This window comes from Penicillium cinerascens (assembly GCF_028974065.1).
Source record: "Penicillium cinerascens strain IBT 15544 chromosome Unknown contig_9_segment0_segment0, whole genome shotgun sequence".
NCBI lineage: Eukaryota > Fungi > Ascomycota > Eurotiomycetes > Eurotiales > Aspergillaceae > Penicillium > Penicillium cinerascens.
The window spans coordinates 477,631-489,364 of NW_026695296.1; the positions used below are offsets into that span (position 1 = coordinate 477,631).

At 53.1% G+C, this 11,734-nt stretch overlaps 4 protein-coding genes across 4 annotated transcripts; all 4 read right to left on the reverse strand.

The window, feature by feature from the left end:
• Nucleotides 1-461: 461 nt before the first annotated feature.
• Nucleotides 462-1,601, reverse strand: N7498_006991 (NUDIX hydrolase; the record flags this gene model as incomplete). The annotated part of the gene is made up of 3 exons (XM_058454053.1): nt 462-754; nt 999-1,373; nt 1,553-1,601. 3 exons carry the CDS (start codon nt 1,599-1,601, stop codon nt 462-464), a joined length of 717 nt encoding a protein of 238 aa, XP_058306302.1.
• A 1,278-nt stretch (nt 1,602-2,879) lies between these two features.
• Nucleotides 2,880-4,646, reverse strand: N7498_006992 (MRS7 family protein; the record flags this gene model as incomplete). Its single annotated transcript, XM_058454054.1, has 3 exons — nt 2,880-3,938; nt 4,003-4,511; nt 4,580-4,646. 3 exons carry the CDS (start codon nt 4,644-4,646, stop codon nt 2,880-2,882), a joined length of 1,635 nt encoding a protein of 544 aa, XP_058306303.1.
• Nucleotides 4,647-5,202: 556 nt separating this feature from the next.
• Nucleotides 5,203-6,930, reverse strand: N7498_006993 (glycerophosphocholine acyltransferase; the record flags this gene model as incomplete). The annotated part of the gene is made up of 2 exons (XM_058454055.1): nt 5,203-5,959; nt 6,014-6,930. The coding sequence occupies 2 exons, from the start codon at nt 6,928-6,930 to the stop codon at nt 5,203-5,205; spliced, it is 1,674 nt and encodes a 557-aa protein (XP_058306304.1).
• Nucleotides 6,931-8,804: 1,874 nt separating this feature from the next.
• N7498_006994 (DUF2841 domain-containing protein) lies at nt 8,805-10,214 on the reverse strand (the record flags this gene model as incomplete). Its single annotated transcript, XM_058454056.1, has 5 exons — nt 8,805-9,082; nt 9,139-9,324; nt 9,375-9,845; nt 9,904-10,093; nt 10,131-10,214. The coding sequence occupies 5 exons, from the start codon at nt 10,212-10,214 to the stop codon at nt 8,805-8,807; spliced, it is 1,209 nt and encodes a 402-aa protein (XP_058306305.1).
• Nucleotides 10,215-11,734: the final 1,520 nt, after the last annotated feature.

Genomic DNA, 11,734 nt, shown 5'->3' on the forward strand with positions numbered 1-11,734 from the left:
ATGGCTGGGTGCACAATAAAAGAGATTATATCCAAAAGAGAGGAAGGACTCCGACAAAGAGAGCCAGACGCCGGGCAACGGTCCACGGTCCACGGTCCACGGGGGTTTCCACGGGAGTCCTCAGAACAAAGAGAAGCAGGAACACTACGATGATATACGTCGAGTACGCGATCGGCGTGTGCACGGACACAACGCGAGGGGCTGCAAGGAGGAGACGACCTGTAGAATTGAGGTATGGTTATCTACCCGGGCAAGTCTAAGGCAAGTGACACGGCCTGAAGAGGCATCGGACGTGGCAGTGGAGTAACCCTAGTAACCCAAGGCAGCCACAGACGCTATGCACTTTAAAGATTCCCCCATGTAATACGCTAACAGAATCGGGCATTGCCAAACGAACGAAGCAAGGCACAGGGCACCTCATGCAGAGGTCCGGGTCGACTCCGCTTCGACCTTGCGCTGAACTAACTTAATTTGGCCGCTTTCTCCATCGTTTCACGGGTGAGTTCATCCGAGGGCCTGCGGGTCTCGCTGAGCCGACCCATACGCCGCAAATTGGCGATCATGGCCTCGTCGCCCCAGTGGCTGTTATGCTCGAATTCCGGCTCCTGTGCATAGGCCAGTCGAGCCGCATCCACGACGATCCGTGCCGTCATGCCAAAGACCCGGTGTCGCGTCTCGTCACTCGTGACATTCTGCTCGGGGCTTCCGCGAGGCTTGACCAGGGCGTCATTGGCGCGAACAAAGAACTGATGCACTAGTGGTGGTTACCCCACTCGTCAGCCCTGGTAAAAACGGGAGAAAAAGAAACCATAACAAAGACCAGGGTGTCACGGCCCACTCGGTTCCTGGGCAAACATGGAGGTGGGTCTGGTTTGACAGCCGATCCACTCCCATGTGTGAAGGGAAGCTTCCAGGATTTGCCTTCCGGCTCGAAGGGAGGGCTACGGGTATGAAGGAGACGGGGACACGGGGAGACAGATGCAGGGAGGGAAACCTACTGCGCCAATTTGAGTTGTGCCATCGACTCCACGATCCTTGATACCAGTCCTCCGAATCCTGTTCTTCTTGTTTCATACACAGGAAGGAATGAAAGGGCGCCGTAAACACGGCGGCCACTTCTCTCGCGTCCAACTTGGGAATCAACGAGACTTCCGGATCAGCATTCTCCCCGGTGGCCGCATCATACGAATGAAGCAGCGCGACGCAGGGACGCACCACCACCTCCGTTTTGGCAAGATTTGCCGGCAACTCGCAAAGGTGCTCGACGGCGAACGGGTGCGGCAGCGACTGATCGATCTCGGGCAGCCCGATCTCTTCCATTGCTTCGCGACGCGCGGTCTGGAACGGCGTCTCCGCCAGGGTATCTGCTCGTCCTGTTTCCGTTAACGCTCATCCTATGGGTTGTACAATTGGGATGCCCCTTTTTCTCCCCTTTCTCCTTTTCTAAACATAACAGTCTCGGGGTATGCAGCCTTGCTTTTCTTTTTTCTTTTTTGTCTTTTTTTGGTTGCTTTTTTTGACTTTTCTTTTTCCATAGCCCTTCTGAACGTACCTCCTGGTAATGCCGCTTCTCCTGCATCTGTCTCGGCCAGGGTCAGCATGTCGTGCAGCATAACGCCCTGAAAACGAGGAAGAGGTACGTACACGAACTCAATGTCTTGGACCGCATCGTAATCACGACCCTAAGATTCCCACTAGGATCGGCATAAAGCAGGATCAGCACAGCTGCCCGCCTGGACAGCGGGACCTGGCTATACGCCGTTGGCGGAGGGACATAGTTTCTCAGTCTGTTGATGGCTTCCTGGTCGGGATGGCAATTAGTTTCTTTCCCTTTCTCCTTTTTCCTTTCGGGAATGTTTCGCAGGCCACGCGACCCGGGTTGCGCGGTTTCAGTGCCTCCCTCATAAGGGGGATGGACATCCACGGGAGCAACGAGGGTCTCACCAATACTCCGTCAGGCGCCCTAAGCCAAGATCCAAGACTGTGCGAGACTCAAGGTGGTTCTTAAATGCCTCAAAGTAAACAGGCACGTTCGAGACAACCCTGGGAATGACCCTGCGAAAGGGTGGAGCTTCATTCCAACCTTGGGAGGCGTGGGCGTGGGACTCTGCACACGCGGGCTTCGGGTACACGCAGGAGACCGTTACACATACCTGGGAAGCGGGATTTAGTGGAGGCATATTGCGTAGACTGCCGGACAGGAGATTTTGAGCCGGGCTGGCGCTCGTGGTGAAGTGATTGCGATTGCGACTGCAAATGATCTGGAACAACTGGAATTGCCGCCGCATAGTACGGAAGGTATAGATCGAACTAAAAGGTCCGACGTTCCCCATCGGTTTGGCGGGGAAGTTGTTGCGTAGTTCTTGGGTTTGGGGTAACTAGCCGAGGTCGGTGACTAATGTTTGCCGAGCTGATCCTCATCCTCGGGCTCTACCTCTATGAACAAGTATTACGATCCAACAAAATCAGGGAATGTCTTGTGTGCATTTGTCTATCAGTACAGTGTGCTTTCCCGTCTGAATCACCCACGTCAACGGCTGAAATTCTTCGCCCAATCCCCTCCCATCCACCCCGGATGTTTCAGTTTCGGAGCCCAACCCGTGGAAGTAATGTTGGCATCCCACACCGACTGATCGTTCAGGATATGACAGGAATATATGAGACAACGTGATAAACGGAGGGATTCAAAAGAATGTATCAGCAAGAGTGTGAGATATCAGGTAAAAGCAGGGAAAGAAGGTGGTCTATCAACATAGCGGAGTGAAGAGTAACACAGGATGAGAACCGAAGAGTGCCAGGGTAAAAAATAATCTATATGCGAAAGCCAATAACGGCGAGCCCCCAAATCAAACAAAAGAAAAATCCAGCTATTCATGAACCTACGAGCTCTGGCTCGTCTTCTTCTCATCCTCCTTGGTCGTATCGGCCTTGGCACCCTCGTTCATAGCCTCGGAAGCCTCAGCAGACTGCTCGTCGGTGCCTTGCGCAGAGGCTTCGACCTTGGTTTCTTCCTTGTCGTCGATATCTTCGGTATCCTTGGGAGCGGCAACACCCTTGCCCTCGTTCTCGCTGTTCTGCTTGGTCTCCTCTTCGATGAGCTCCTCCTGCTCCTTGATAACCTCCAGACGCTGCTTGTTGGTGGCAGCACCCTCGGCATTGTGGACCTCGAGCTCGATCTCGTGGAACAGCTCTTCGGGAATGCTGGAAAGCACAGACTTGAGGGCGTCAATCTGCGAGGCCATCTCGGACTCCTTGCCACCCTGGGTGTACATGTAGGCGTTGCTCAGAACGAGAAGAGTGGAGGGGACACCCTGCTTGAGACGCAGGTCGAGCCACATGGAGAGATCTTCGCGAAGACGGGCGGGGGACACACCGTGGGTGCGGATGCCGCGGGAAGCGCTAGCCATCTGAAGCTCAGGCACGGAAAGGGAGTCAACACCCTCGTAGAAGATGGCACGGTCGTCACGCTTGATCTGACGCATACGGTGACGAATGTTGTAACGGAGCATGGCATCAGTGCCAAAGGAGTTGAGGTTCATGTAGCGGCAGATAGCCACCAGCTGGGGACGAGACAGGTTGTCCAGAGTCAGGTCATCCTTGAAGATCTTGCAGACCTTGATGACATCCTCGGTTGAGGGCGATTCACCGGTGGTGCGAATCTTGCGGAAGAAATCTGCGAAATCCTCGTTCTTCACGCTGGCAGCGGTCAAGGGCAAACCGCTCTCCCGTAGTGTGTTGCGCAAGAAGCCAGAGACCTCTTTCCGGGTCGAGCTCAGGTTGACAGCCTTAGCATCACGAGCTTTCTGGCCCTCGTAGGTGCTGGGAAGCATGTTGGGGAACATTTTCAAGGCGACGGGGAGGAGGAGCTCGGCGAAGGGAACGATAAGGAACATGGAGAAAGGAACCAAGCGCCCGAGGTCCTTGGTAGTACGTTGAAGCTGTCAAACAGAAAGCAGAATTAGCATATGCGACTCTAAATGGGATGCAACGGGTACAACAAACCTGACGGTGCTCTCTCCGGCTGAGCTCATATCCACCCGCCATCTTCAACGCCAATCGTGAGCTAATCTTAACCTCCGTCGCAAGTAGCTTGGTGCCGTCCCAGTAGTGCTGAAGCTCCTTCTTGACCTTCTGGCCGAGCGTCAACTTCTTAGCATCCTTCTTCGCCGCATTCTTCTGGTCCTCAGTCGCGGCACCCTTGGCCGCAGGAGTTTGCGCCTGCGCCTTAGAAGTAGGTGCAGCGTCAGACTTCTTAGTCGGGGTAGTGTCGGATTGTGATGACTGCGCTTGGTCCTGAGGGAGCGGCTTCTTGGCTTGCTCGGCGTTGAAGCCGGGAGGGGGATATGACTGCGAGGAGGACGAGTTCGAGGTGGATTGCTCAGTAGCATAGCCACGCTGGGGAATCAAAATTGCGAGGGCAGACACCGTCGACGGCATTCCGCGACCGTTGAAAAGAAGGCTGCTCGCCGCAGCAAATGAGGCCGGGCCGAGAGCGCTGGCGCGAGTGCGAGCTGTTCAGGGGAGAGCGCAGGTCAGCTATTGTTATCACAGATCCCAATAATCACCTAGGTCAACTTACCAGCCAGGGTAGGCCGCAATGCGGTGGTGCTGCGCACCAGTCGAGCCGATCTCATGGTGGCGGACATTTGCGGAAATATTGTTGGGAGAAAAGCGAAGGGCTCGGAGGGCCGAGCTGGGACGTGCGGAATGCGCAACAACGAACTCAACAGATCGTCCTAGCCAATTCTAGGATAATTAACAGGGTCGGAACAAGTGCGTTGATGAAGTTAGGCTGGATGATGTTGAAGATGTTGTTAGCTGGTGACGAGCCTTGGACATCACGTTCCGACACGTGACCGAGGCCGGCCTCGGGGTTTGGTCGGAGTTAAATGCCGCATCTGATAATCGATCGGAAGCGGCTGATCTCCTATAATTTACTGTGTAGCCAAGAGATATCTCACGTATATTGTGTAGCATTAAACATGGTATCATGGCAGTCTGAACGTAATGATAGCCTCTATGCCGTTCGCCCAAAAAATAAAATCTACCCTCCCCATTGTCCAAGGAGCTCCAATAATAAACCAGAAACTATGTGCTAAGACTAAATTCCGATATAAAAGATCATCAATGCATATGTCCGCGCGACTGAAAAGAACTCACGCCAGGGGTATCAAGAGCGATTAATGAAAGACAAATACCCGCCTAGTTTCTCTCTCGAACAGTAGTGTCGGAGGATTTGGAAGCCTCCCGGACGGCAGTAGAAGCAGCCGAAACAACCGAACTGGGGTCCAGGAGTGGGATGCGGTCGATGCTGTCCTGCTTCTCCAGGGGGTTTGGAGCGGTCGGTGCGCCGAGAGCGCCACTGCGAGGACCGGTGTATTCCGGAAGGACCAGCGGGCTGGTTGCAAAATCAGGGGAGCTTTGCCAGCGCTGGACGTCCTTTCGTAGCTGCTCCAGCTCCTTCTGGAAGCGCTTGCCAAAGACGTCGATGTAGTAAGTCGCGCCATTGTAGATACTCCACACAAATAGGGCGGACAGATAGATGCCGCTTGCCCACCGGTACCAGAAGAAGATTGGAGAAGGAGTCATGGTCGACAAGGCGAAAGCATACTGGATCAACATGAACGCCGGCTCTTGCAGCGTCTCGGGGAGGCTGAGAACGAGCTTTCCAATCCATGCCTTGGCGTACGACTTTCGAAGCCAGGTGAAGCTGGTCGGACGTCCAGCGGCGATTTTGTCGGCTCGACGCACAGTTATCATCAAGTGGTACATCAGCTGCCAGAAAATATATGGCACGGTGGCCCAAATAATCATCGCGCCGAGCGAGTAGTGTTCCGGATCGCCAGGATTGCTAAACTTGATGGCATAGACAGCCGGGAATCGCTCCTTGAGAATCTCAACCGGTGTCAAGTGAACGATGCAATGCATAGTGGCCGGAGGCATGATGTGGATGAAGAGACTAGGAAAGCCAAGTTAGCCAGAATTCAAGATCCGAAGTACGTGATTCACATACCTAACCACTTTGTCCATGCTGTGGAAGACTAAAGAGTTGCGCCACATGGCAATAGCCGCCGCGTTGTTACCGAAAGTGAGACAAAACGTTCCGATGAACAGCCTCTTCGAATTCGGAAAGACCCATATGGCCGCCATATTGAGAAAATTGACGAAGTAGCACAGATCGGCCAGGAAGTAGTGGTAACCCTTGGCGTGGTAGGTGAAATAGCGAATGGGCATGAAGTAGAGCAGCTGGGCGCTGAACCACATGTAGAAGTACTGCGGGCAGGCGCCGATCAGATAACCGCTGATGAAGATATTGAGCACACCGGCGATGAATGAGATCTTCTCGCGCACAGTCACAGTGGCCGTCTGACTCCACTGCTTGCCCAGACGGTCCACACCATTCTTCACGCGGCGGCGGTACTTGTCAAGCTGTTCGTCCGCGGTGGGGACGCGTCGCTTGAATTCCCCGACCACGCGGTCCTTGGCGTTCATGCCCGTTGACCGGATTTTCTCGCGCTGCTTGCGCACCTTTTCTCTCTGCATACTGAGCGCGAGCTGCCATTTCTCGAAGCGCTGCGAGAGCTGGAAGTTGTCGAGCAGGTCGAAGATGCTCAACTTGTCGAGTGGCGGGAAGGTTTCCCAGTCCTCTTGGTATGAGCTGCTGTTGGAAAAGGAAGGGTTGCGAGACAGGCGACCGGGGGTGGCAGGCGGAGAGTAGAAGTCATCGTTGTCAAGGTCATCGAAGGGGTTCTCGACGTAGTCAACGGCCGGCGTCGAGGCCACGGAATCACCCATGGTGGAATCGGACTTTCGGCGTTGGGCGCGAGCGTCCTCCATCATGAACTGTTGTTGGAAGGAGAAGATGGTTGGGCCGTCCCGGTAGTGAGGGTAAGGCCGGCTGAGGAAGCGACCGAACGTTAGCATCCCCATATTGACACGGTCGAAAAGCAGATAGACTGGAGAGAGTGGCCAAGGCCATCTTTTATCTGCAGAGGGGCAAACATGAACGCTACCTTATCGCGGGCAGATCACAGCCACGGCTCACGCGGGGAGAAGCAACAAACGTGGTTGGCGACCCAAGCAAAGATTTGTGGCGGCTTCAACAAAGACGGCGAAGACGCAAAAGTTGGGGAAAAAGAAGAGCCAGCGGGAAGATGACGATGCGGCGTGTGCTGGGAGACGGCAAGATGAGTGGTTGGGGAGCTTCCCCACGGGCGCCCAATCACGAAGCTTGTTCGCGGCACACGGCGATCTGTATTTACTTTCCTTTTTCGGCGCGTCATTCCTGGCCTGAGGTACCGACCTTGGTGTTCGTGACACTTTATTTTTATATTTATATTTACTCCGGGTAGGCACAATACTCAGGTAGCTAGGTACAGGTACCGCAGAGTAAACCACTACACCAGTACACCTGCAGACCCGGTCGGGCTCGTAATCCGCAGAGCTCCACTTGGGGTACCTGCACAGCGTCCGGAACTTGTTTAATGTCGATCTATAACCCCAACGCTTTGAAGGATCAGTGCGCTATCTCCAACTCTATATGTGAGATGCCCTCTGCGCTCCCGAGTAGAAACACAAACAAGCCAAAACGTGTCCTTGGTGCCCGAAATATATATCGTGATGACTATTTTATCACGCGACCAAGAGAAATGACTGTAGCCTTAGAACCTTAATGCACTCGGCATTTTCTTCTGACGTACCCCGTTATTACCTGATAGTCAAGAGGAAGTCGACAATGTGGGATTAATAATCCTAAAATAGGTGTAAAAGGTGTACAAGGTTTAAGAGCGCAATTATTGGACCCCAATGCATGGATCCGACCACTTGCAGGTGGGGGTGGCGATGAGAGACCAATTCCCAAAACGAAAGTGATAGATAGACGTTGATCCGAAGTTGCTGATGGGTGTCTTTCCAATCCGGATCAGATGAGCATCGCAACGAAGAGAGTACAAGTCCATGAGAGCACCCATAGGGAGTTCTTGGAACGATTCGTGGAAGCGGCGAAGATATTAATGGAACGGCCACTTCTATCTTTGGTTCGATCCAAAACCACCGGCAGCATGCAATTCGTCGCGGGTTGATTGAAAATTGCAGGGCATCGAGACACGTACTCCCGTTAATAGTCAATCAAGTCCGGGGACTTACGGGCTGAGTTTGGTACGAGGACTGTCCCGATTCTTCCCAAAGCCAGAGCCAATTTAGCAAGAAAATTGGTCGGTATTGGGCCACACAGGATAGAAGGGGCAAATGTCCATTCCCCCACACGACCTATGGACCGTGCACTTGACGAGTCCGACGCCGTCATCTCGGTACCTTATAACCCCTTTCGCTCGACTAAGATCCACATCACAGATGCTGGACGATGTGTTGGACAGCTTGAAAGATGACGGTTTTCATAAAATTAATTCAGATAGCAAAGGCTTTCCCTTGATGATATTTCTCCATAACCCATTCATGTTAAGACTTGCTCCCAATTTCCAAGAATATGAACAGAAAAGTCGCTTCAATTTGCCCAGACAACCATATACAGTTCGCTACTAAAACCAAACATAAACTCAAAAGCATCATCGGTAAAGACCTGTTCGTGTTCGTGATTCGTGACCTTTGAAGCAAAAAAAACATCATACTCCAACTCCATCCAGAACGCAAGCATTAATATCCATAATGAGGTCCATGTGGTTCATGGGAGCTGGACCAGTACCCATGGGGTTTTTCAGGAGGCATGAACTGTTGTCCGTAATAGCCGGGCATGTAACTTGGATCGGCGGTCATTGATTTGTGGGCTGTCGGAGACTCCTGCGGCATCATCTGAGGCGCCATGCCCATTGGGTATGAGCTGAAGCCGGTGGTTGGGCTGTGTGGTCCGCTGGAGTCGCTTGTGGAAGGGGAGGGGGCATTTGGTTGCCGAGGATGAACTGCTCGGCTTCGTCGATTTGGGAGCTATGGCCTGAGCTTGGCTCATTATCTTCTTCGTCGTCCAGGGACGTGGTCGGTGCGGCGTGGATCCGAGAGGACAGCTCGTCATCTTGGTAAATCGCGTCGGGGAGATGGGTCTGGGTTACTTGGACCAAGGTGTTTGCATCTATTGTTGATTAATTTCGAATCTTCAGATCTTTGGGTCTTCTGTGGGGTGGCTACCGATCTTGCCGTCCAGGAAGCGTTCTTCCATTTGGCGCACGAAATAAATCTCATCGAGAACTTGCAGCCGGTTGGGAGGGCTGATCTGGCGCCGCACGTCCTGACCAGCCTCGCGCAATTTGTCTGCAGTCACGCCGTGGGTATCCTTCATTTCGCACAAGATATGAACGAGTAGCCGCAGACGGTCTATCTATTAATCAGAATTGAAACCTCCTGATTTGACGACCATCGCTTACCTCGCTTGAGAAGATGGTCCGGTTCTCGGTGTAAGACGCCGACAGGCCACCATCCAGGTTTGGTCATCTCAGGATCAACTCGTTGCGATACACCAGCAATCACTTTCCGTCCATTGTATGGAAAATGTACCTGCTTCCGGGGCTCCACGAGTTTGATATATGACTTGGCAATGGCGCGGCAGTTTAATTGCTGGAAATCCTCAAACGCCTTCTCGTAGTATCGGCGCAGCAGGTCTCGATTACCCACGCGAAGAACAGTTCGTCCAGGTGGTGGAGTAGGAGGCGGCGAGGCCGCCTTCGGGGGTGGTCGGACCATTCCTGTTCGTTTCATGTCTCGTCGCTTCCGTCGACTTTGGTTGGATTGCCATTCGCACGGAATCATTTCGGCTGGTCGAGTCTGACCGGTATTGAACCATTCAGGAGACGACTGCACGCCCCATGGTGAAGACGTTGGCGTTTGGCTAGGGTCTGCTAGACACGATTTTGGTTGGCTGTGTTCAACATCATGTTGATAGAGCTCGTCACTCACGGGCAAATTGCGTGTTTGATTGAGGACTCGGGACGGTCATTTCCATGAAGCGGTCTGTTACCTCTGGCGTGAAGATGGCACCGCCGCAGCCCGCAATTGAATCCGAGGTGCGTATCTGAAGTTTCCCGTTATCGTCGATGTACATGATGACGAAGTGGGAGTGTTGAATATCGACATTTTGACCCGGGGCCTGCGTTAACAGGCTGTCAGTGGACGCTCCCGCACACGATATAGATTCCGGCAGTTACCATGGTAGACTGTGGCACCGAGGTATTGGAATGCCTTCGCTCGAGTGGACGGCTCAAATCCATGTTCTCTGGAGAGTCTCATAAATACAGTTATTGAGCGATAGAACAGTCGAGCGAGAAAGGCAGACTTTGTAGTGATACGCGTGGCCAAAGACGTCGAAGGCGCTTTGGGTAACAAATACGTGGGGCCAGTAGCCCCTAGAATCGATAGAATCAATAGAACAAGAATATATCTGCTCCGATCAAAGGTTCGGAACAGGGGTAACCGGAATCAAGATGCATCTACCTGGAGATAGAATCCGGATCCATAGACAGGGGAAGGGAATGGATTATGTATACGGAGTACGAGAAGCACAAGAGCATCGCGAAAGTACCATCGTCCCAGAGTCTCCACCGGACGGTTCCTTGACCATGCGAATCGGCGCGGTGCTAATGCAAGGAAAAAGGGAATATCGGCGGAGCTGGCCCGGTGGCAATAAGCCAGCGATCTCTTTTCGGTCCTGCATCTTTGCGATCCGATCGCCAGTGCATCCCCTCGACGGGCCTAGGTTCCAGCGCACTGACGAGTATCTAGGACTGTGGCTTCCCTATGGACCTCATTCGCCGCGGTCGTATCCCGGTGCTGGATCCGAAACGTCGGGGCATCCGAAATCCTCCAAAGTCCTGCGCTTGGGGCATTAGCCACAGGCATTGAGCCCGTACGACAAGTCAAATTAGGAGTCCTCAGGGATTATCGGACAGAAACAAAAATGATGTACCAGATCGAGCGATCGGCCGGTCAGCTGAGGAAAATATAGCCCCGCGAATCAATACTTTCCGATCACCGATCTGAGAGGCTTTCGCAGCCACGCACTTCCGTGCTCTAGTGTGCAGACGAACTACGCCACCTCTGAGATCATTGTCTGCAGGCCAGAGTGGAATAGAAAAAATGGACTGCCCGGAGTAGGGAAAAGAGCTAACTGAACGGCGGTCGAAGACGCGGAAGCGTGATCTTTTTTGCCTTTTTCCAGCGTCATGCAGGAAGTGCCCACGGACTCCACACCGGCTTCAGTCGGTGCACGGATCTAATCTCAAACGTACCCTACGTTCGTCCGTACTCGCTTCAGCCCAAGCCCACAAGGTCCAAACTGCGGGGCATCCCAATGGCCCAATTGGTGGCAAAAGGCTCCAGGAAGCCATGAGAGCAACATTCAATCTTGAAGTTTAACCAAACTCACGGAACTGCCTTCCCTTTGAGGTGACGGGTTGTTTCTATTGTTTCGGGATTTGAGGGATTCGGAAACGGGTCGCGCCGTGCACCCACAATCCACTTCTCTTTTCTTTTTCTTTTTCCGTTTCTTTTTTCCTAATGACGAATTACTCCATGGAAATCAAGGTTACCCTGGCCCGTTCGTTTCAGGGATCAGCGAGTTTTCGAGAGAGAGAGATGCAGGATGTCGAGCTAAATCCGAGGAAACCCAACGGTCTTGGCCGTGTCGATAACGTCGAAAGTATCTTTTCGAGACGGTCCCTGTCCATTAGGAACGATTACCCCGTCCCGGATCGACAGTCACCCGGGGCCCCTTTGATCGGAAACCCGCGGA